Consider the following 26,670-nt stretch of genomic DNA (forward strand, 5'->3'; position numbering starts at 1 on the left):
TCCAAGAAAGATATTCTGAGTTTGATATATTTAAACTTAATTTCTTCGAAGAGTGGCTTAGTAAGGTGATAAATCAAATGAGAACATATTCAAGTGCGTTCATAGCAAAGGTAGCATGTATAGAGATAAACAGCAGGAAATTGAAGATATAAACGGCATGCACCACAAAATATTTTTTGGACGTACAAGATGTGTTTGAAAATTTGTATAAAGTGTATTACGACGAAAAAAATTGAAGGACGAACGTGGTAGAGGTGGCGCTTCAATGGATGATGTGTTTCAATATGACATAGACCTCGGTCTCGTTGTTACTAACCAGTGGAGGAACCCCCTTTTCAAAAACTGTACTCTCATTGTTACCAATGTGTAAGAAAATATGGATCATAATACATAAATTTTATGCAATTATACGAAACTGATATCTCTAATCATCATTTCAGCCACATAGACATACGATTGTATCTTTCATATGTCTTGAAGCTGTAGAAGCATTTGAATTTGCTAGTCACACCAGCTAATAGTTGCGGGTGATTGTGAACATGTTTGTAATCATAAAAGTCTAGAAAATTTTTAGGCTTTTTCAGTAACAGAAGAAAGTGTTTTTTTAGGTTTTTAGGTTATACATATGAGACCTTCCGAAACTGAATTAGCTAGAGAAAGGCATGTGGTAGTGATAGTAGAAAACGCAAGGATCCGTATTGATAACAAAGTTACAATTTTTTTTTGTTACAAAACAGCTATGGCGAAAGATTTGGATGTGGAATGTATGCTTTAATACCTACTCATTTAGCAGATGAATTTTGGGTACCTCTCGTCAGTGATCAACAGCTCTCTCCGAAAACTGAAAAAAAATATGGTATACATTTGCTTATTTTCTACCTTTTTTCGTATTTAGGTGAAAGTCATTGTGATTTTTCACACTTTACATTTTAAGCAAATATAGACCATATTTTTTTCAGTATTCGGAAAGAGAGCTCTTAATCAGTGACAATAAGTATCCAAAATTCATATCCTAAGTGAGTAGATATTAACGCATATGCTCCTCATCCAAATCATTTGCTATAACTGTTTTGAAACACAAAAAGATATGTAACTTTATTATCGATCTGGACCCTGTGTTGCCCACTAATACAACGACATGACATTGTCTGCTAATTCAGTTTCGAATGGTCCGATGTACATAAACTGAAGTTCTTTGTTTACTGAAAAAACAAAAAAAAATTCTAAACTTCCATGATTACAAACATGTTTATAATCATCAAATGATTCGTAGACATTGTCCACGCCCGCAACTATTTAGTATGACTAGCGATTCAAATGCTTCCCTAGCTTCAATACATGTGAACGATACAATCGTCTATATTTAGAAGGCTAAAATGATTATAAGATATATCAGTTTCATATAAATGAACAAAATTTATGTATTATATTCCATATATCGTTGCACATTTTACAACAGATAGACAACAAGTTCTTGAACACGTATTTCCCGTAATAGTTAGTAACCACGAGACCGAGGTCTATGACATATTGAAATGTCACGTTTGTCATTAGATTTTTTCTTATCGTAATTCATTTTAAACAAATTTTCGAACAAATCTTGTACACCCAAAATATAATTTGTTGTGTCAGCCGCTTCTATCTTCAGTTTCTTGCAGTTTATCTCTATACATGTCATCCTACTATGAACGCACATTAGTATGTTTTTCTTTGATATCTCACATTATTAAGTCACTTCTCGAAAAAATTAAGTTCAATAACATCAAATTCAAAATATCGTTCTTAGAAATACATAGATAATTATGTTGTTAATATGTAATACGTGAGAGATTAAAAAAAAGTTAATGTAAGCGATTTCGATATCTATATATTGCAATAAAAAAAATTGAATAAGATAAAAGACAAATTACCTGTTCCTTGCAGATCTTCGACAACTCTTTGGGAGTTGCTTCATTCAAAACAACAATTTGGAGATGTACTATTTTTGTAAAAGGGCCCTCACTCGAGTATCCAGAATCAGCTGGGAAGCCATCTTGCCCTGCATTAGCATTTATAAAATAATTATCCGTGAGAAAAATACTTTCTACACCTTAAGAAAGTTCCAAAATTATACAACATATCGTAACTAAAAATGGTTCGTCAACAAACCAAGATACATCATATATAAGATTACAAAAAATAACACAAGGAAAGAAATCAAATGTTCATAAAACATCTAACATTATGTTACTAAGGAATCCCAAAAGTACGTTGAACCGGCAGAACTGTCAATATAAGCAATGTCCTGCTAAAAACTTGATATGGAAAAAGGATAACCCAAGTTTGGTTTATCAGGTACCAAGACCATCTTAAAGCAACAACATTAAAAAACACAACTCATAACAAAACTTACAAATGGAACCAACCATAGGAAATTATTTCTGGAGATATTATACCGTAAGCAAGAGGTCAATCTTCACTTTCACGTGCTCGTTTTGAACCAATGTAATCATTGTCATCACGCCGAAGTGTAACTTCATCATCATCATCCTAAAGGAAAGTAACACGGTTTGGATGGACAAGATTCACACACATATGGGATTTTAAAAAAATTAATGGACCCCATATACGTGTGACAAAATTTGGATCATTGATTCTATCATGAGATATTGCCCCTTCATGAAATCAACCTAAATTTGAGTGAATGTTTCCAATTCCTATTAAATATATATAACTTTTTCACATGTCGGAATAATTTAACCAGTTTGGGAATGACTTCAACGGCTTCAACGTAATACGGGACCCACCACAGCCTGGCAGAATCTCACGTGATTCCAGTCCTCGATTTTCGTCTCCACTCGCCGTATTTGATTTTGTATTGCCTGTTCCATTAATATGAAAGACCTACTCCAACATCATAACATATTGGGGTAAATAATTACAGCTAAAACTTGTGTGAGACGATCTCACAGATCGTATTTTGTGACACTGGATCTCTTATTTAGGTCATCAATGAAAAATTATTTTTTTTTATTGTGAATATCGGTATTATTGGCATGTCTCACAGATAAATATTCGTGAAACCGTCTCACAAGAGACCTACTCAAATATAATTTTATTAATATTAGCTAATTAAAAATTGCAAATTTTTCAATGTTTATTTTCAGTTAGCTAAATCGAAGTAACGAAAAATTAATTCTTTGTAAAGCTTGTTTATTTCCGGTTAAATGAACATGAAAAAATAGCAAAAAAGACAAATTAACCAACTTTTCTTTGATCGTAAAATAACAATTATATGAATTTTATTTATGGAAAATGTTAAAAAACTTTATATTTAATTCGAACGAGTACATCTGTATTAGTTGCAGGTAGTTGATAGATGAATGAAATAAATAGCTAGGTTTTCTTGCACGGTTTTGAAAATGTCGTGTAGGAAGAAATAGGAATCAATGCTTGTGAATTTATCTTTAACTCCAAAATGCACATAGATTTTGCATCTCAAATCTCAAATATTTAACAATATGAGTTTCAATAAAAATTTGAAATTTCAATTGTCAATATTGGACTTGTCACATGACTAAAGCACATTTATTAGCCAACAATACAAAAAAGTCTATGGAAAAATATTATGGCCGGTTCGGTTATTTCGGTTTTCTGAGGATCAAAACCGTAAACCGGCCGAAAAACCGAACCATTTAAACCGAATTTTTGGTTCGGTTTTAACCAAACTATGCCCACCCCTAATGGTACGTGGGTGTATGTATGGGCAAGCTTATGGCTTAGACGATTTCTTGCATGGTATGTTTACGAAAGATTCTATGCTATTCATTGACTTTTTGGGTAGAGAACCGATCCTTGAATTGGGGTGGGTGCTCGATTAAGGATCGCCACGGGTTCTGCGCGAGGATTAGCTTACCTACATCGTGATATAAAGTCTAGCAATATACTACTCGACGAGAACCTTGAGCCTCATGTTTCGGACTTAGGTCTTGCCAAACCGTTGGTTGATGAGGATGTTCATGTCACAACTGTTGTTGCAGGAACATTTGGTTATCTATCTCCAGGTTTGTTTTACGTGTTTAATGCACTAATCTGAGTCTCATAACTAATGGTCATTGATTGCTCTACAAAGGATACCAAAACCGTCGCAAAATTAGGTGAAAAAACCATCGCTAACTGCTAATTTTTTAAAACCATCGCCCACGTAGCTCTTGCTCGAATGACTGACTGACATCTAATTTGTTTTTAATTTCATCGTGTGGTTTCTTGAATTCCTCCTCCGATTACAACAAATTCATTTATTTATTCGAACAAATTCACTAAACAATATATTTTAAATATCAATTAGTTATTTTTGAGTCATTTTTTTCAATTACTAACTCGAATACAAATCCTCTAATTCAATTCACTGATTGAGTTGAGCATCTCCAGAATCACCTACAGAGCCACCACCACCTTTCACTGCATTAGCATTTATAAAATAATTATCCATGAGATCAATACTTTCTAAATTCTCAAAATTATACAAAATATCATATCTAAAAATGGGTCTGTCAACAAACCATGATACATCATACATATATATATATGATTACAAAAAAATAACACAAGGGAACAACATATATAACCAAGAAAATTAAATGTTCATAAAGCATCTATCATTGATATGGAAAAAAAGATCATCCAAGTTTGGTTTATCATGTACCGAGACATTCTTCAAACGACATTAAAAAACACACAACTCATAGCAAAACTTACAAAGCGGAACCAACAGTAGGTAATAATTTCAAGAGACATTTGTACATGAGATTGCATTACCTTAGTTCCCCCTCAACCCACTCGAAAACCCGAATTTTGCGACCCTTCCCCGGTTTGGAACAGACGTGTGACTGACGGCTATATTCTTTACTGAAAATGTAAAGTGTGAAAAATCGCAATGACTTTCACCTAAATACGAAATAAGGTAGAAAATAAGCAATTATATACCAATTTTTTTCAGCATTCGGAGTGAGAGCTGTTGATTACTCATTAAAGCATAACCTGCACATCCAAAACTTTCGGCATAGCTGTTTTGCAACACAAAAAAATTTGTAACTTCGTCATCAATCTGAATCCTTGCATTTCCCATTATCACCACCACATGCCCATCTTCACTAACTAATTCATTTTCAGAAGGTCTCATATATATAACATAAAAAAACACTTTTTTCTGTTACTGAAAAAACTTAAAAATTTTCTAGATTTTCATGATTACAAACATGTTCACATTCACCAAATGAGTTGTAGACTTTGTCTATGCTCGCAACTATTGGGGTGTGGCAAGCATATTCAAATGCTTCTCCAACTTCAAAATAGAATCGTCTGTATTTTTCGCTGAAAAGATGATAAGAGATATCAGTTTCATATAAATGTACAAAATTTATGTATTATTATCCATATTTTCTTACACATCGACAAGAACGAGATTACAAGTCTATGGCATATTGAAACATATCATCCATGGAAGCGCCGTCTCTGCCAAGTTCGTCCTTCAATTTTTCCTCGTCGTAATACAAATTGTACAAATTTTCAAAAACATCTTGTACGTTCAAAAAATATTTTGTGGAGCCTTCCGCTTCTAACTTCAATTTCCTTCATTTCTATGCATGCCACTCCTGCTATAAAGGCACATGAAAATGTTTTTTTTTATTTCTTACATCAGTCAGCCACTCTTCGAAAAAGTTTAGCTCAAGATTTCAAAATCAGAATATTTCTGCATTTAGTATGTATCTACGAAACAATAAGAAAAAATAGAGGTTAATATTAACGATTTCATTAACTCTATATTACAATAAAACAAAAAATCTGAATAAGATAAAAAGGGAAACTACTTGTTCATCATCGTAGAGCTTCATCGAATCAGAAGAAAATTATTTTGCTACGAAGCCGTTCCTTTGAGTAAGTCTTTAATACCTAAAATCGTGAGACGGTTTTATTAAAGACCTACTCAAAAGAACGGCTTCGTAGCAAAATAATTTTCTTCTGATTCGGTGAAGCTCTACGATGATGAACAAGTAGTTTCTAAATTATCTTATTCAGATTTTTTGTTTTATTGTAATATAGAGTTAATAAAATCGTTAATATTACGCATTTATTTTCTATACTTCAAGAAAGATATTCTGATTTTGAAATCCTTGAGCTAAACTTCTTCGAAGAGTGGCAGAGTGATGTAAGAAATAAAAAAAAAACATTTTCATGTGCCTTTATAGCAGGAGTGGCATGAACTGCAGGAAATTGAAGTTAAAAGCGGAAGACACCACAAAATATTTTTCGGACATACAAGATATTTTTGAAAATTTGTACAATTTATATTACGACAAGGAAAAATTGAAGGACGAACTTGGCAGAGGCGGGGCGCTTTCATGGATGATGTGTTTCAATATGCCATAGACCTCGGTCTCATAGTTACTAGCCAATGCAGGAACCCGCTTATCAAAAACTTGTACTCTCGTTCTTGCCGATGTGTATGAAAATATGGATAATAATAAATAAATTTTGTACATTTATATGAAACTTATCTATTATCATCTTTTCAGCGAAAAAGACAGACGATTCTATCTTGAAGCTGGAGAAGCATTTGAATATGCTTGTCACACCCCAATAGTTGCGAGCATGGACAAAGTCTACAACTCATTTGGTGAATGTGAACAAGTTTGTAATCATAAAAATCTAAAAAAAAATTAAGTTTTTTCAATAACAGAAAAAAGTGTTTTTTTAGGCTATATATATGGGACCTTCTGAAAATGAATTAGCTAGTGAAGATGAAGATGGGCATGTGGTGGTGATAGTGGGAAATGCAAGGATTCAGATTGATGACGAAGTTACAAATTATTTTGTGTTGCAAAACAGCTATGGCGAAAGTTTTGGATGTGCAGGGTATTATGCTTTAATACCTACTCATTTGGTATATATTTGATTTGCTTATTCTCTACTTTTTTCGTATTTAGGTGAAAGTCATTGTGATTTTTCACACTTTACATTTTCAGTAAAGAATACAGCCGTCAGTCACACGTCTGTGCCAAGGAGGAGACCGAGGAAGAGTCGCAAAATTCGGGTTCCCGAGTGGGTTGAGGGGTAACTAAGGTAATGCAATCTCATGCACAAATGTCTCTTGATATTATTTCCTATTGTTGGTTCCGCTTGCAAGTTTTGCTACGAGTTGTGCTTTTTTTTTTTTTAATGTCGTTGTTTGAAGAATGTCTACATGATAAACCAAACTTGGGTGATCTTTTTTCCATATCAATGTTAGGATGTTTTATGAACATTTAATTTTATTGGTTATATATGTTGTTCCTTTGTGTTATTTTTTTGTAATCATATATATAATGATATATCTTGGTATGTTGACCGACCCATTTTTAGATAAGATATTTTGTATAATTTTGAGAATTTAGAAAGTATTGATCTCATGGATAATTATTTTATAAATGCTAATGCAGTGAAAGGTGGTGGTGGCTCTGCAGGTGATTCTGGAGATGCTCAGCTCAATCAGTGGTTCGGCCCTTTTGCAAAATAATTAATTATATTATTATCTGGAGTTTTTTTATTTGGCATACTTAATGTTGTGGTTCATCAACATGTAGTAGATGTTTATGGTCCACTTGATGAATGTTCTATGTGTTGAGGCCATGAGTTTGTAACACAATTTCTCATTTACCAAAGCCCATTGGACTAATTTAAATTCTTGGACCAAATTATTATTTTAAAATTTAAGATAAAAGATTTCATATGAGCGTGTATCTTGTATTTTAAATACATCATTACTATCATTCTAGCTATATAAATGAACAAATGCATCCAACATAAATCCATCAAAGTAATCAAATTGATTTGAATTAGAGGATTTGTATTCGAGTTAGTAATTGAAAAAATGACTCAAAAATAACTAATTGATATTTAAAATATATTGTTTAGTGAATTTGTTCGAATAAATAAATGAATTTGTTATAATCGGAGGAGGAATTCAAGAAACCACACGATGGAGTCAAAATTTTGAAATTAAAAACAAATTAGATGTCAGTCAGTAATTAGAGCAAGAGCTACGTGGATATTAAATTACATTCACAAGTGGTAGGCCGCCACTTCAAAAAAATTAGCAGTTAGCGACGGTTTTTAAAAAACCATCACCTAATTTTGCGACGGTTTTGGTATCCTTTCTAGAGCAATCAATGATCATTAGTCATGAGACTCGGAAATCTTAGTGCATTAAACACGTAGAACAAACCTGGAGTCAGGTAACCAAATGTTCCGGTCCAGCAGCAATGCAAAATTTCAGCAGAAGCTGGTATTTTTCCAGCATATTAGAATCCAGCAACAACAACATATAAAATCCAGCAGCAGAAGCACGAAATTCCAGCAAACAGTTACTAATTCAGCATATGACTTGTAACTGAAGCATTTAACACGGAATAAAGGTTGTTAATGGCAGATTATGGTCATTAGTTGGGAGGCTAACAGTCAGAATTTTGTCCTATATATAACACCCTCAAATCTCTGAATTGGTGATACATAAATATTGAGTTATCACTTGAATTTTTCTGAGATAAGAGAGTGCTTATTCTCGGGCAGTAGAAACCAGTAGCGAGAGCAAGCCTATTTCCAGAATTCAACCGAAACTCTCCAGCAAATTACTGTAAGTGGACATATGTATAAGTATCTTGAATCCAGTTTGATGATTTATGTTTTAAAACAAAGTTTCTGTATGATCGCTTTCTAATATCTGAATTTGGAAGCACTGAAACCTAGTGAAATAATGGTAACATTACTGATTACTGATTACTAGCCTCACCCTTTAGAGTAGAGAACATATAGGGGACTGGTAACATTACTGATTACTGATTACTAGCCTCACCCTTTAGATAAGAGAACATATAGGGACTGATATCAGTTTAGCCATGAAATTCACGAACGTGCTCAGTGCGTACTTGTTAAATTTCTGATTACTGAATACTGAATACTGATCAATAAATAGTGATTACTAATTTCTGTTATGAAAATAATAATTTCTGTATATTATTCGTATTGCTGTTTCTGTATGAAAATGATTTCGATAACTGGAGTTATTCCCGCCCCCGCTTACTGAGTGACAACCATATCACTCACCCACCAAATCCATCTCAGATAAGAGCGAGGAAGAATTGTTAGAAGAAGAAGAACATCAGTAGGGTATATAATCTCCTCCTGACAGGATTCTCGTCCCGACCCGAAAAAATATTATTAAATTTTATATTATTTTTAATTAATAATATAATTATAATTAACATTGTAATACCCCAATTAACAACTAAGTATTCGTAAAATAAACTTTAGTGATATATTTATGTTAAATAATATAAGTCTAATTATGAGAGAGTCCTTTTATAAGTATCATCATTAACAATTAAGATAAATGAATATTTAATTTTGGGTTTGGGCTTGAATATCACCCACAATCATATTTAAATTGAATAATCAACCCTATAATTCACATAAATCTTTCACGCTGCACGCATCAGCGCCGTTGCAAGGCATAGAGAAGAAAACCCAAGAATCTTCCATCTCAAGGTCTCGAGAGATTTAAAAAAAAAAATCGGGATATCACATTCTTATCTGACGGGATCCCGAATGTTCGGGATCCCGAACATTCGGGTCCTACACTTGTCGGGTACGGGATCGTGGAAAAAAAATATTCCCAATTTTTATAGGGACGGGGATTGTCTATGATAATTACGGGACGGATCCCCGCCCCTAAAACCAACATTTTTTATGTGGCAAGGTCTGTAAATCCGCCATACTAATTTTGACAGCTCTTTATTTAATTAATTTTATGTAAGAAAATTTTAATCATGTTTGTAGATACCAAATTTGAATATAAAAAATATTGAAGTAATTATTTTTAAAATGATAAATTTTTATATTTTAGATAACCAATATATTGATGTAAATATATAATAATGAACCGATTAAACTGAACTACTAATTTGAAAATTACTCAAGTAAAAAAAAGCTCATAATAAGTTGAAATAACCAATAAAGTGGAAAAGTACTTATCTGATCCTTTTGTGAAATTGAGCTCAAGTTTCAATGTTTTGGAGTGGTGGAAAGGGAATACAAAGACATTTCCAGGCTGTCCAGAGATCTTCAATGATGTTTTTTCAAACTACTAAAAAGAATTATAAAATTTGTATAAGTATCATAAATAATAATAAACTACAAAAAAATGAATTAAAGAGCATATTATTAAGGAATGGTCCGTGGGCACGGTCTAGTCAGAATTTCCACGGGCTTGGCCGCTTTGATATGTTTTTGAGCTCGGTCTTTTTTTGAAGAGAATACAAGCTCTGACTTTTAAGAACTCTGGTCCATAACGACGCATAACCCTTAACGAGTTAAGCCGATTTCAGAGATGTGCTTGGATCCCCAACGATTTTAGGAGACATCAATAATACATATATATGTGTGTGTATATAAACACACACTAATACATTATTCAAGCAACGACATTAAAAAAACACAACTAACTTACAAGCGGAACAAACAGTAGGAAATAATTTCACGAGATATTATACCGTAAGCAAGGGGTCAATCTTCACTTTCACGTGCTCGTTCTGAACCGATGTAATCATCGTCATCACGCCGAAGTGTAACTTCATCGTCATCACCCTAAAGAAAGTAACAAAAGCCAACCACTAAACTTCTTCGGTCAAGATTAATGAAAGACAAACAAAATCCTACCTCTTGTTGATACAAACAAATATATTCCTTTGGCCTTAACTGGTCGACTGCAGAAAGCAGAAAAATCGCATAACATATAATTTTATTTTAAAAAATTAAAATCACGGCTGTTAATACAACAAATAGCTTGTCCAACCTTGTCGTCATCGAAAAATTTCAAAGCTAATTCCGCCAGATGTCTCCGTTTAACTAGTTTGTCTGCGTTCAGATATGTGACTCACCGGTCACCATACATCTTACGCCGACCAGGCTTCAGTGGTTCCATACAATAATCACAAAACTGTCGAGACGATTAACCAACCAAATCTTAGTTTCTGACATTCATTTTTTCACATAAAGTTCGATAATAAAGTATGTTAGTATGAAATAACCACACAGATCAAACTGAAGAGTCCAATTTTGTGATTCTTTTGATACAATAACATGGATTAGAAAGAAAGGAACAAATTTCATACTTCACGGAATGATGGCGGCGACATATTATCAGCTTCACGAGAGTCCGAAATTACAGGAGACGACTTCAAACGATAGCTTTTACGGATGCGCCGTTCCTTACTGCGCCCTCTTCTTTCGCTATCCCTGCACCGAATCAGAAGAAAATTCAATACAACAGAGAAACCCCAATCGATTTTTGAAAAAAAGCAGAAACATACAAATCATCCAAACACACATCCAATAGGTAAACCTGAATATTCTTTGATTTCCCGAATAAATGAAGAAGAGAAGCGAAAACCGCTCGTACGAGGGTTGTCAGAGACACTTTAAGGACACTAATATTAAGATATAAACTAAAGCAGCAGAATCAGGAACGGCGCCGTTCGTAGACACGGGTAATGAAACACCAGATCTAGGGAGCTTGTAAGAGTACTTGACCATCAAATTTGGCCGCTGTTCTTCAACCGCTTCAAGTGATGAGTCAACAGAGCTGAGTGAGTCGGCGGCAGGTTCGAGTAATGAGACTCTATGTACTTAACGATAGCCTTCTTGCTCGACCCGTTCCGCTCATTCAACGCCGCTATAGACGCAGTAATCATCTACGGAAAAAAATAGTTAAAACCCACAAAAAAAAAAAACTAACAAATCGAAGAAAGAAACGAGAAAGAAGAGTTCGTTGTAACCAAGATGGGTATTAGAGAAAGTACCTCAACATAAGGTGGGTGATTGTGGGCAGCGGGGTTGGTGGGTGTTGGATTGGCGGCGTAAGCTGAGTAATGAGGAGCAGCGGCAGCGGGGGCCATGGGTTCAGTGGACGAAAGTGGATCCAGAAGTAGGTTCATATACGTAGAAAATGAAAATCTGAACGGGGCGAGGTAATACAGAGAGAGATTGAAGAAGAAAAGGGCAATCGGGAGTGGGAGCGGAGCGGATTTGATTTGATTCAGGATGAATCAGGTTTACGGCCTAGGCTTCGAACATCATTGGTGGACCGTTGGAGCCTTAACTTTGTGGTACGTCGGAAAATTAAAAAAAAAAACAAAACAAAATGTCCCAATATTTTTTTCCTTAAATTTTTAGTGGTAATTATCTGATTTATTTTCATTGCTCATATATCGATATTTACTAAATTATATTTTAATATTTTTTAATGTAAATAAGTTTCGTTTCATTGAATTTTTCGGGAAATAAAACAAATAAAGAAGATTTGTGGTAGCTTCGATGTTAAATGTGAAGGTATTGTCCCACATGGTTTGGATGGACAAGATCACACACATATGTGATTTTAAAAAAATTAATGTACCTCATGTATGTGTGACAAAATTTGATGGAATCAACCAAGATTTGTGTGAATCCCATACTAAATCAAATCAATTAAATAACATAATTTGAGATTTTGTAAATATAGGTTTTCTTAGTCATTAAATATCCCAAAATAATTTATTAGTGACGAAAATTTATTCCGAAATTCATTATGAATGTTACTAAGATGTTCGTACAAATTGTATATATATAACCATGGTTTATTAAATTAAACTATTAAAAAAACCACTTGGTAAACTTAAACTTCATAGTATAGTACATTTATTTCAATTTTTAAGATTATACCATAAAAACTGTTAGTAATAAATGTTATATTATACAAATCTAAATACACAAAAAATTTTGTGAGACGATCTGATGAGTCAATTTTGTGAGACAAATCTTTTATTTAAACAAGGTTACCAGCTCATTTAAGTATCACTTAAAGAAACATACTGAATTTAATAAGATACTTGATTAAATTATTTATTTAAATATAATGAGAATTTGAAGAAAGAAAACACTCTTTATCTGTAACAAAAACTTTGTTTCTATATTTAATAATAAATTATTTTTTTACTAATATTACCTCTATCAAGTTTTAGAAACGTTGAAAAATATATTAATTTTTGACAAAAACTTGTGTGAGACGGTCTCACGGGTCGTATTTGTGAGACGGATCTTTTATTTGGGTCACCCATGAAAAAATATTACTTTTTATGCTAAGAGTATTACTTTTTATTGTGAATATGGGTAAGGTTGACCCGTCTCACAAATTATGATACATGAAACGGTCTCACATGAGATCCACTCTTAATTTTTATATAGATTAAATATGAGTAATGTAAGAATTTTTTCAAATATTTTTTAAATATGTCATATAAATGTTTCCAATTCATATTAAATATATATAACTTTTTCACATGTCGGAATAATTTAACCAATTTGGGAATGACTTCAACGGCTCCCACGTAATACGGGACCCACCACAGCCTGGCAGAATCTCACGTGATTCCCGTCCTCTATTTTCGTCTCCACTCGCCGTATTTGATTTTGTATTGCCTGTTCCATTTATATGAAAGACTTACTCTAACGTCATAACATGTGGGGTAAATAATTATGACAAAAACTTGTGTGAGATGGTTTCACGAATCGTATTTTGGGAGACATGTATCTTATTTGGGTCATCCGTGAAAAATTATTACTTTTTATTGTGAATATCGGTAGGATTGACCGGTCTCAAAGATAAAAATTCGTGAAACTGTATTACAAGAGACTTACTCAAATATTATTTTATTAATATTAGCTAATTAAAAATTGCACATTTTTCAATGTTTATTTCAGTTAGCTAAATCGAAGTACCGAAAAATTATTTTTTTGTAAAGCTTGTTTATTTCCGGTTAAATTAATTAATCCGAAGTAATTTAACATGAAAAAATAGCAAAAAAGACGAATAAACTTGATATTAACCCTAAATTTACGGGTGAAATAACTAAAATCCCAAAATGACTGAGCATTGTGATATATGTTTATATAATTAAGTATATAAATAAAAATCCCTATATTTTTATTATTATATTATACTAAATTAAGATTATTTTGTGGAATCAATTTTCTTATAGATACATGTTTATATAATTAATATTATTTTGTAATTAAGTATATAAATAAAAATCCCAAGTTTGGTTTATTGGGTACCAAGATTAGGGGTGATCAAATTTTTTTATTAACCGTCCAAACCGAATTGCACCGCACCGTTTTCATAATATTTAAAAAAAAACCGCGATTAAAAATAGTAATCGTAAACCGCACCGCATACGTGGTTCGGTTATTTTTTTTGCCAAAAACCGCATCAAACCGCACCGCTTAAACCGCTTGTCATAATATTTGGCCTAGAATTATAATAATTTGTAAATACTATATTCAAATTAAGAAGTTGTCATTCATTAAATCTCAACTCTTTTCAAAATTATTATTTTTACAAATAGAACTTATCTTCTTCTTAATTATTCTATATTAATATTTTATTAGATTATTTATTTCTTTTGCTATAATATTTAGTTTGAAGTTTGAAAGTAGGAAAATGATAAAGTAATATAAATGTCATTTTTGTTATAAGTATGTTGTGTTGTTAAATTATTAACTTATTTTTAAATCTTGATTATTGTTTTATCTATTTTTATCTTTATATGCTTTGAACTATAATTTATATTTGAAGACACTATATTGTTGTTGTTTTCAAATAAATTAAAATATATGTTCTAATATTTTTCATTAAAAAAAACCGTAAACCGGCCGCAACCACTAAAAACCGCTAAAAACCGTAATACTAATTCTTCATGTAAAACCGCGATTATTTTTTCAAAATACTAACCGACTGCATTTGGCAATTCGGTTTGAATTTTTTTAAAAAAAAACCGCAAAACCGCACCCCTAACCAAGACTATCTTAAAGCAACAACATTAACATGGGTGTATTCAACCTAGAGATTTAACGGCTTTTAATGACTTTTTTTAATAAGAGACTTTTGTGGATTTGACAGACATTTATAGAATCTCACAGATTTCTAAACAGAATTCCATAGACTCCTGTAGACTTTTTGCAAGACTTTTGTAGACTTCTGTTAACTTTTCATATGAAAATCCATGACTCTTGTAATATTTTTATGGGGGTATATTCAATCTAGACTCTTCATTTGAAATATTATTATTATTATTAATGTAAATAAAAGTTATTTAAAATGTAAATAGATTTTATTTGTGAAAACAAATAATGAATCACTAGTCAATTTAGAACTCAAAATTGAACTTCTCGATCCTAACCAATTCAACATAAACTATTAATTAATCAAAAAATTTAGAATATAGAACAATTTCTTTTTGTGAATATTAGATTAAAAAATCAAAATAGTATGACAATTTGATAAAATTTCAACAGTAGTTTATTAAATAAAATCTAACTTATATTGACAATATGATCAACATCGCTCCACATTTGATTTGCTATAGCATCTCTCCATGCATTAGCATTTGTCCATTGTTGTTCTTGTGTATCGAATAATTCACCAAAGTTGTCATCTTCGTAAACTTGTTCTGATGAAGATGGTGGAACTTCAATCTCGGTTTCAACTGAAAATTCATCAGAACGACACTCCTTGCGAAGAATGTATATTAAAAACATGATATTTAAACTTACAAATTATTAATTTAGTGAGACATTTGATACAATTGTGAAATTAGGTTTGTGTGCATCGAATTATTCTCAATAGGATTTTGTGTGAATGTGTAGACAAAATCGTGAAATTATATAGATTTATGATAAATAATCATGATCAAGTTGACAAGGAAAAAAGAAAAATGAAACACCATAATAATTGAGAAGTCAACTTGAATTTGTACAATAACAAAAAAAAATCGTGACTGAAGAAGGGAATAATACATTTGAAGGAAATTGTGCAGGAGGAAGAAGAGCGGCCGCCGATATGGGGTGCAAAAATTTGTTGATAAAAGTCTACCAAAATCTCTAGGGTGAGTAGAAGAGAATTTTTTATTTCTAATTGTTGCACCTAGTGTTTTAAATTTTGTACATAAAGAAATCTATAAGAATCATGGAAAATTTATTGAAATTTTGGATACTTATAGATTTTCATAGAGTCTTCAAAATCAAATTTGAATATCACTTTACTTTTAACAACTCTACTCTAAAATCCAAGATCTCGATTTTATCGTGTTAGTAGTTGTAATTTTTAGATTGGATGATTCTAACGTGTACAATATTTTTTTTATTAACTCAAGAATTGGAAATAATATCGTGTATTTTTGGAATTTGAGATATGCAGGATCGTACCGGATATATGTCTAAGATTTGACATACCTGGATAAAGATTTAAGGTAGAAGATAACCCAATATTGGATATCGAAATCTTGAAGAAAATACCATGGGATTTTCGAAATATTGGAAGGAGTATTAGGGATTTTCGAAAATCATTAGATATAGAGAAGTCTACGCGATATAAAATACAGACTGGGAAAAATATAACTACCAGAATTTTAGGAAAATGACCAAAATCTTATTTGTGGAAAAATACTAATAATTTCGGATTAAGTAAGCAAATTTGTGGGATTTAAGAAATATAATTTTTATTATTTTAGGAAATAAAAAGCCTACCGAATATTGGGAATTAGACACAAAAGTCGAAATTTTGCAGGCTGGGCAAGGCATAAATTTCGAAATTATCCTTGGGATATATACTTAAATTTCGAAATTTAGGATAAAGAATAAAATGTAGATTTGATCACGATTTTAGATGAAGATTTGATTCAGAATTCAAACGCGATTTGATACACGATCAGGATAGCAGCCAACCCCTATAAATAGGAGTGCTCAGTATCTCGAAAATCACACCATTCTCTCCACCAAATTTTCGAGCTCCTCTCCTAGTTTTCTTAGGATTTTCGAGAGCCGCGAAGCGCTGCCGCAGTTCCGCCGCCGAAGAGGGATTTTCGAAATTCCAGTGCAAGGACCCCGAGGTTTTCACGTTTTTCTCATCAAGATTTAAGATAAGTGGGCTTGTTTTAAAGTGTGTATTTTCGGTGCATGAGTTTTCGGTTTTATTAAATTTCGGTCGAGTACAATTCTCCTTCTACCTCTTCTGGTTATGATTTGTGCATGAGTTTATGTTGACACTGTGAGGATTCAACTTGATATGGGAGGGAATCCCAACTATGATATGACCCTCATACGGTGGGGATATAACCGATTCGGCCTCGCCCCCTTAGAGGAATAAAAATTAGGGACTGACGTCAGTAAACCATTGAAAGTAGAGGAATCTCAATGCCAGGTCAATGATATGAATGTGGTATGAGTCAAATTATGCATGGTGTGTGTGGGTAAAATTTCGAATTTTATATGCATGTTGTCGTGTACTCGAACGACCCCCACTTGCTGAGTATTTCCCAAAATACTCACCCCTTACAACCTTCCCAGATAAATCCGAAGATAAATCAGAGGAACAGGTTGAAGAAGAAGAGTCAGATCAATTTTGGGGCTGGTGAAGTTATTTAAATATCGAGAATTATGCTACAAAGATTTAAAAATTTTAGTAGGTTTATTTTAATTGTAAACGCTTCCGCAATTTATTCAATTTATTCAGTTGTAAAGACAATGGTTGTTTTTGCGAATTTATGAAATAAACTGGTTTCGGTTTATACTGTGCTACGAGGCTGGTCGTTTTTCGATTTTGTGATTGATGAGCGACGTCGGTGTCAATCCCGAGTTTCGGGGCGTGACATCTACAAATCCTAATTTGGATACCCCAAAACTTTTATAGAGTATACAAAAATCCATGTTGAATACCTCTAGATTACTAAAATCCATGAAAGTTATCAAAAGTAATGAAATTTCCTATATTGAATATACCCCATAAAAAACGCAACTTGTAACAAAACTTACAAACGGAACCAACCAGTAGGACGTAATTTCTGGAGATATTAAGCAAGGTGATCAATCTTCACTTTCACGTGCTCGTTCTGATCCGATGTAATCATCGTCATCACGCCTAAGAGTAACTTCACCACCATCGTCCTAAAAAAGTAACAAAAGACAACCATGAAACTTCTTGGACCTTAGATTTTAATTATTTCATTAAATATTTATTTTAACTCCATAAATTAAATCTTTGCTTTTGAAATTTGAGAAGAGGAAGCATCGATCCACGAGAGATTCAAATGGGGAAAAATAAAATACGGAAGATCAAGAATCAATAGGAAATCGCTTAACTAGCGACTAGGAAATCCGGGAAAACTAAAATACGGAAGATCAAGAATCAATAGGAAATCGCTTAACTTAGGCGACGGTTTGTATGTAAACCGTCGCTAGAGTAAGCGACGGCGTTCATAAAAAAACCGTCGCTATATTAACGACGGTTGTTGAAAACCATCGCTATAGAAAACGACGCGGCCTCCCGTTACGAAAGATCTTTTGAAAGATTTATCTGAATAATATAATACCGATTAAAAAACTTTTGAAAATCAAGGGAATGCATGAATTATGAATGCAAGTTCAAACTTTGCATCCAAATCTGAAGAATTTGAGAAATAAAACGGAAAATGAACAACGAAAGAGATAAAAGACAAATGATTCACTATTATAAGAAAATGTTATATATGGAAAGCTCTGCGCAATCTCTTTCTTTCCCTATGTGCACGCTCTTCTCTTTTGTATAATAAAGCTAGGAGGGGTCTCATTTGAGACGGTCTCACGAATCTTAATCTGTGTGACGGATCAACACTACTCATATTCACAATAAAAAGTAATACTCTTAGCATAAAAAATAATACTTTTTCATGGACAACCCAAATAAGAGATCTGTCTCACAAATACGATCCGTGAGATCGTCTCACACAAGTTTTTGCCTAAAGCTAAATCGCAAAAAGGTCCTCACACAATAGGGATTCTCAACTCAATGATTTTCATATAAAATTTTAGCTACGAATATTTATAAATATAAAGGGTTTTTTTTACTCGAAATTCCAACCTAAATAAAAGCAAACTGTTTATGAGTAGTACTTGTTATTCGTGGAGGACAACTTATATCAATTAACCAGTGCAAATACTCCCATGTCTTGTCTTATATCATACAATGAAATAATCATTATATTTAAATTATTAAAAACATATAAGGTAAGGAAAATTAATGTAATTTTTACAGTTTTATAACATCCAAAATGTAAATAACCCTACTTCGAAATGTTTAATTGATAATACATAGTATCTAACTACCTCCCCCCTTAGTTTTTTTTATTATTTAAGATCATATATATGTTTTTGGTACGTGACATGAGATGATCGTAAGACGTCAATATCTAAGACGAGTACTGATAGATATAAGTTATTTATATAGTGTGATTAATGTAACAAGGTGTTGGTGGGTAAGTTGAGAATGAAATGAGATGTCGAATTTTAAAATTATATTTAAAATTATAAGTAACATTTATTTGATATGAATATGGATATATATTTAATTCTACGCATACATACAGAAGTCAATGCAAAACCCGAGAAAGAATGCAGGCATTTCGCAGTTGTATTGCACCAGAAATATATACACTAGAAAGGTATGTAGAATCATTAATCATGTTTTTACTCGCCTTACATTGAATTAGAAATTTTGGAGGTACATTCTTAAAAGAGAGTCAGACGGGAGTAAAGATATGTAGGTATCAAGAATCAAATGGGGAAAAAATAAAATACGGAAGATCAAGAATCAATAGAAAATATCGGGAAAAAAAAAGTGGGTCCTATATATGTATGAGCAAATCTTGGCCATCCACCATATCATAAGGACAATGCTCACATGAGTAGGATGATATAAACCCAAAATAGGTTTCCGGCTACAAAAGAAGTTTCCATTAATGCACTTGATTTGATCTAGTTTTCGGTTAATGAGATCTTACCTACGTAGGTATTACAATTTTAAAAAAAAAAGTAGGTCTTATATATGTATGGGCAAATCTTGGTCATCCATCTTATCATGGGGACAATGCCCACATGGATAAGATGAACTAAACCCTAGTTTTCTATCTTTTTTATTTAATTATGTTGATAGCTAAAAATTACTTGGCTGGCCTCGTGATTTTTTTTGTCTTATTTGAATATTAAAATTCCGTCTAGTCAATGTCACAACACCTTAGTTAAAGAAAATCGATCTCTTTAAACCATCCATGATTGATATCTTGTGAGATCATCTCACATAAGTTTTTATCTCACACAAAACCTTAGTTAAAGAAAATCGATGTCTTTATCCTCTCACAATATACGATCCGTGAGATCATCTCACACAAATTTTTGTCTCTCTACTATATCTAGTTTTTTGAAATAATAATATCATTCCTAGAGTTAAAAAATCTAAAAATTTTAAAAAAAGAGTGAGTCTCTTGTGAAACGGTCTCACGAATCATTATCTGTGAAACGGGTCAACTTTACCGATATTCACAATAAAAAGTAATAATTTTAACATAAAAAACTAATATTTTGTATGGATGACTCAAATAAGATATATGTCTCACAAAATACGACTCGTGAGACCGTCTATACAAGTTTTTGCCTTAAAAATAACAAAAATAACAAGAAATCTAAAGCAGGTGATTGTTGATTCTATGGAAAATGACAAAGGGTTACAATTTTCATATTGATCATTTTTCCCTAATAACGACTAATTATAATTATAATTAAGAAATGTTACTGGCCTTACATCTAGTTGGACTAGATAGACACCAACCAGCTAACTGTCCGCAGGATAGATCTAACGGCTCGGAAAAATCCGAGCCAATTTTTTTTTTTTTTTTAAAAATGGTGGTGGGCCCGGATCACTCATGTGGAGTGATCCGGGCCGTTTCTTTCTCGTGCAGGCAGACAGGGTGAAATAATCCGCTAAACTGGCTAGACACCATCCAGATTGAATCAGTTCTGACAAATAAGTTGGTCAACCATTTCAGAAAAATTAACTCTACGTAGGAAGATTTCACGCAAACCTTTATTGCATTTACTTATTATTACTGTTGGAGATGCATTATTAAAGTATTTTGCTTGTTTGACAAGATAACAAAATCTTGCATACAAAATATTTGATAAAATACTTCAATCGAGCTATTTTTACTATTTAGACTTGAAATATTTTTGAATGATTTTTAATATTTAATCAGTTTTATGAAATTATTTTGAGTGGCTTTCTCGGGGTTTGAAAATCGAACTCGATATAATCTCTCTCGCTCCTCGATTAATTTTTGAACAATTCAAGAACGAGTTTTTATAGCTCTAAAAAATTTTTAAATTCATTTTCGAACCTAGCAAATTTCTACCTTTGAGTTAATCTATATATCTCAATTTCTTCTAAAATATCTCCGTAATTTTTCGCTTGCACTGCTATTGATAATGGAGAAAAAGATAAGGAATAAATAATAATAATAATAATAATAATAATAATAACAATGTCTTTTGTAAAACGGGTCGACCGATCTATATTTACAATATAAAGTAATACTTTTAACATAAAAATAATATTTTTTTTATAATTCAGGTGAAATAGGACATTAATCTCACAAAATTGACTGTAAGACCGTCTCATAGGAGTTGTTTTTGTGATAAATAATATTGTAAAATACAGTAGTTTTGGGTTTTCAAAAGGTTTAAAGGTTGTTTTTGCAATTTTGTGTGGTGGGTAGCTAAGACTGAAAAATATATTATATGATGAAAAAAACAATCATTCTTTTGACAAGATATTGATCTCTACCCATTATGAATCATAAAGTAACTCATACCTTTTATGTTTACTTTAAAATAAATAAATAAATCACACATATTATATACCAAAATCAATAAAATTTAAGATAGAACAATAGTATGCATTGTATTCTTATCTTAAAATATTACTATTATTATTATTATTATTCGTTAATGTTTATTGTTAGTCTTTGAATTTTATGAGCAGATCAATACATAATAATCTTGGCGTTGTCAAATTCAAAATAGTACAGGAAAAAAACGGATCGTATTTTTTGTGAGACGAATCTCTTATTTGGGTCATCCATGAAAAAATATTACTTTTTATGCTAAAAGTATTACTTTTTATTGTGAATATCGATATGATTGACCTGTCTCACAGATAAAGATTAATGAAATCGTCTCACAATAGATCTACTCAACAATACACAACTCATTTATGGATAAATGTCTCAATTAATATAAAATTCCTTACTACATCAAATCTGCAACCAAAAAAATGAAAACAGTGCAACTACCAAAAGAAATACAAAAGCATTAAGTAATAGACAAAAAGAGTCACAAAATAAAACAAAGAATTTCAAATGTAGTTTGTCTTTTATCTTATTCAATTTATTTTATTGCAATAAAGAGATACTGAAATTGCTAATAGTATCCTTTATTTTTTTAATTCTCTAACAGATACATATTAACAGCAGAAATATCTATCAATCTCCAAGAACGACATTTTGAATTTGATATCCTTGAACTTAATTTCTTGAGAAGTGACTTAGTAAAATGAGAAATCAAAGAAAAACATACTCATGTGCGTATTTTCTATTCCTTGATAATTCCTTGAAAAAATTAATTGGAATTCTACATGCAAACTAATCTCATTTCGGTTTTTTTTATTAAAAAAAACCTAAAGCTCATTTTATTTTGATTCAGTTCAAATGTGTATTGTGTTTATTCTAACGATATTTAAAGAAAGTGGCTTAAAAGTACTAATTATATAATTATAACTTTATAGAAGGATACAATTGTATGTCTCCAACTTCGTAATATTTATGCTTCCATAATTTTTCCCAAAAATATTTCTTTCCTTCCTTTATTTGTGTGCATCTTCCCTAAAAATAATAATATTCTATTAAAAGAAGGCAAAAACTTGTGTGAGACGGTCTCACGGGTCGTATTTTGTGAGACGGATCTTTATTTGGATAATCCATGAAAAAATATTATTTTTTATACTAAGAGTATTACTTATTATTGTGAATATGGGTAGGGTTGACCCGTCTCACGGATTGTGATCCGTGAGACGGTCTCACATGAAACCTACTCATTTGGGAAAAAACTTATGTGAGACGGTCTCACGGGTATTATTTGTGAGACGGATCTCTTATTTGGGTGACCCATAAAAGAGTATTACTTTTTATGCTAAGAGTATTATTTTTTATTGTGAATATGGGTATTGTTGACCCGTCTCACAGATTATGATCCGTGAGACGGTCTCACATGAGACTCACTCTTTTATTTGATAAAAAGTATATTTTAATAAATCGTAACTTATCTATCTCTACTATATCTAGTTTTTTAAAATAATCGAATCATTCCTAGATTAAAAAAATCTAAAAATTTAAAAATAACAACAATTATTTTACATGAAAAATTATACTTTTAAAAGTTTAGTGAATGAAAACTTATATCAATAAATATGTATTATAAGTGACAAAAGTAAATCTTTAATTTTGAAATTTGAGAAGAGGAAGGAAGCATCGAACAACAACAGATTCAAATGGGGGAAAATAAAATACGGAAGATCAACAGTCAATAGGAGATTTCGGGAAATTAGAAATATTATGCGCACAAACATAAGTAAATATCTATAAATTAGAAGATTACCTTACAAATAAAAGTAAAGAAAGTGGCTTAAAAGTATTAATTATATAATTATAACTTTATAGAAAGGATATGATTTTGGTATTATTATTTAAATTAATAATATAAATATATTGTAAAATATAATATGTTAACTTTTTCTTAGTAAGATATTTAAATATAAGGTCCAAATTAATTTAACAAATACCAATCTACTAAAAATTGTTCAAAATGGTTTTTCATTCACTAAATATCATATCAAAATATATAATATATATAAAAACATATTAATTTAATGAAATTTCGGTTTTGACATATATAATCTGAAATCGAACCAAATAAACTTCGATTTTAACATTTATATCCGAATTACAAAATTCGGATTTCGGTTCCGTGTTCAGTTTTTTAGGTTTTTTCGGTTTTATCCGAACTTTGAACACCCCTACTCACGGGTCGTATTTTGTGATACGGATCTCTTATTTGGGTCAATACAGTTTTGTTCTGCGAGAGGATTAGCTTACCTACATCATGATTGCTGCCCTAAAATAGTGCATCGTGATATAAAGTCTAGCAATATACTACTCGACGAGAACCTTGAGCCTCCTGTTTCGGACTTTGGTCTTGCCAAACCGTTGGTTGATGAGGAAGCTCATGTCACAACTGTTGTTGCAGAAACATTTGGTTACTTGGCTCCAGGTTTGTTCTACGTGTTTAATACGAGTCTCATGACTAACGATCATTGATTGCTCTACAAAGGATACCAAAACCGTCGCAAAATTAGGTTATGGTTTTTTAAAAACCGTCGCTAACTGCTAATTTTTTTTGTAGTGGCGGCCTACCACTTGTGAATGTAATTTAATATCCACGTAGCTCTTGCTCTAATGACTGACATCTAATTTGTTTTTAATTTCAAAATTTTGACTCCAATCGTGTGGTTTCTTGAATTCCTCCTCCGATTATAACAAATTCATTTATTTATTCGAACAAATTCACTAAACAATATATTTTAAATATCAATTAGTTATTTTTGAGTCATTTTTTTAATTACTAACTCGATTACAAATCCTCTAATTCAAATCAATTTGATTACTTTGATGGATTTATGTTGGATGCATTTGTTCATTTATATAGTTACGGTGATAGTAATGATGTATTTAAAATACAAGATACACGCTCATATGAAATTCTTTATCTTAAGACTTAAATTTTAAAATAATCATTTGGTCCAAGAATTTAAATTAGTCCAAGGGACTTTGGTAAATGGGAAATTGTGTGACAAACTCATGGCATCAACACATAGAACATTCATCAAGTGGACCATAAACATCTACTACATGTAGATGGACCACAACATTAAGTGACACATAAAAAAAACTCCAGATAATAATATAATTAATTATTTTGTAAACGGGCCGAACCACTGATTGAGCTGAGCATCTCCAGAATCACCTGCAGAGCCACCACCACCTTTCACTGCATTAGCATTTATAAAATAATTATTCATTAGATCAATACTGTCTAAATTCTCAAAATTATACAAAATATCTTATCAAAATATGGTCCATCAACAAACCCAAAAAAACCAATATATATATATATATATATATATACAAAAAAATAACACAAGGGAACAACATATATAACCAAGAAAATTAAATGTTCATAAAGCATCCTAACATTGATATGGAAAAAAGATCACCCAAGTTTGGTTTATCATGTACCGAGACATTCTTCAAGCAACGACATTAAAAAAAACACAAATCGTAGCAAAACTTATAAGCGGAACCAACGGTAGGAAATAATTTCAAGAGACATTTGTGCATGAGATTGCATTACCTTAGTTCCCCCTCAACCCACTCGGGAACCTGAATTTTGCGACCCTTCCCCGGTCTCCTCCTTGGCACAGACATGTGATTGGCGGCTGTATTCTTTACTGAAAATGTAAAGTGTGAAAAATCACAATGACTTTCACCTAAATACGAAAAAAGGTATAGAATAAGCAAATATATACCAAAATTTTTTCAGCTTTCGGAGTGAGAGCTGTTGATTACTGACGAGAGGTACCCAAAACTCATCTGCCAAATGAGTAGGTATTAAAGCATACCCTGCACATCCAAAACTTTCGCCATAGCTGTTTTGCAACACAAAAAAATTTGTAACTTCGTCATCAATCTGAATCCTTGCATTTCCCACTATCACCACCACATGCTCATTTTCATCAGATAATTCATTTTCAGAAGGTCCCATATATATAACCTACAAAAACATTTTTTTCTGTCACTGAAAAAACTTAAAAATTTTCTAGATTTTTATGATTACAAACCTGTTCATATTCACCAAATGAGTTGTAGACTTTGTCCATGCTCGCCACTATTGGGGTGTGGCAAGCATATTCAAATGTTTCTCCAGCTTCAAGATAGAATCGTCTGTCTTTTTCGCTGAAAAGATGATAAGAGATATAAGTTTCATATAAATGTACAAAATTTATGTATTATTATCTATATTTTCTTACACATCGGCAAGAACGAGAGTACAAGTTTTTGATAAGGGGGTTCCTGCATTGGCTAATAACTATGAGATCGAGGTCTATGACATATTGAAACACATAATCCATGGAAGCGCCGCCTCTGCCAAGTTTGTCCTTCAATTTTTACTCGTCGTAATACAAATTGTACAAATTTTCAAAAACATCTTGTACGTCCCTAAAATATTTTGTGGTGCCTTCGCTTCTAACTTCAATTTCCTGAAGTTCATTTCTATGTATGTCACTCCTGCTATAAAGACACATGAAAATGTGTTTTTTTATTTCTTACATCACTCAGCCACTCTTCGAAGAAGTTTAGTTCAAAGATTTCAAAATCAGAATATCTTTCTTGAAGATATATGCATATTTCTGCATTTAGTATGTATCTGCGAAACAAAAAGAAAAAATAGAGGTTAATATTAACATTTCATTAACTCTATATTACAATAAAACAAAAAATCTGAATAAGATAAAAAGGGAAACTACTTGTTCATCATTGTAGAGCTTCACCGAATCAGAAGAAAATTATTTTGCTACGAAGCCGT

General features: G+C 31.9%; 2 protein-coding genes and 1 long non-coding RNA gene across 4 annotated transcripts in view; all 3 read right to left on the minus strand.

The window, feature by feature from the left end:
- Window positions 1-1,765: 1,765 nt before the first annotated feature.
- Window positions 1,766-25,978, minus strand: LOC140819418 (uncharacterized). The gene is made up of 5 exons (XM_073179503.1): window positions 25,925-25,978; window positions 25,613-25,857; window positions 25,438-25,534; window positions 24,320-25,074; window positions 1,766-4,077 (listed from the first exon to the last, which is right to left on the minus strand). The coding sequence occupies exons 1-3, from the start codon at window positions 25,961-25,963 to the stop codon at window positions 25,450-25,452; spliced, it is 369 nt and encodes a 122-aa protein (XP_073035604.1). The 5' UTR covers window positions 25,964-25,978; the 3' UTR covers window positions 1,766-4,077; window positions 24,320-25,074; window positions 25,438-25,449.
- Window positions 1,766-26,670, minus strand: part of LOC140819421 (uncharacterized) — a 41,807-nt gene continuing 16,902 nt past the window's right edge. The window contains exon 2 of the long non-coding RNA XR_012115224.1: window positions 1,766-3,895. This is a non-coding gene — a long non-coding RNA (uncharacterized lncRNA). The remainder of the gene's footprint in view (window positions 3,896-26,670) is intronic.
- On the minus strand, window positions 10,823-12,165 carry LOC140819420 (HMG-Y-related protein A-like). 2 transcript variants are annotated; one of them, XM_073179506.1, is made up of 4 exons: window positions 11,874-12,165; window positions 11,417-11,765; window positions 11,187-11,310; window positions 10,823-11,011 (listed from the first exon to the last, which is right to left on the minus strand). In XM_073179506.1, the coding sequence occupies exons 1-2, from the start codon at window positions 12,006-12,008 to the stop codon at window positions 11,607-11,609; spliced, it is 294 nt and encodes a 97-aa protein (XP_073035607.1). In that variant the 5' UTR covers window positions 12,009-12,165; the 3' UTR covers window positions 10,823-11,011; window positions 11,187-11,310; window positions 11,417-11,606. The 2 variants fall into 2 exon arrangements, with proteins under 2 accessions (XP_073035607.1, XP_073035606.1); XM_073179505.1 differs by having other exon boundaries at window positions 11,385-11,765.

Source organism: Primulina eburnea, chromosome 18 (assembly GCF_022965805.1).
Source record: "Primulina eburnea isolate SZY01 chromosome 18, ASM2296580v1, whole genome shotgun sequence".
Classification (NCBI taxonomy): Eukaryota; Viridiplantae; Streptophyta; class Magnoliopsida; order Lamiales; family Gesneriaceae; genus Primulina; species Primulina eburnea.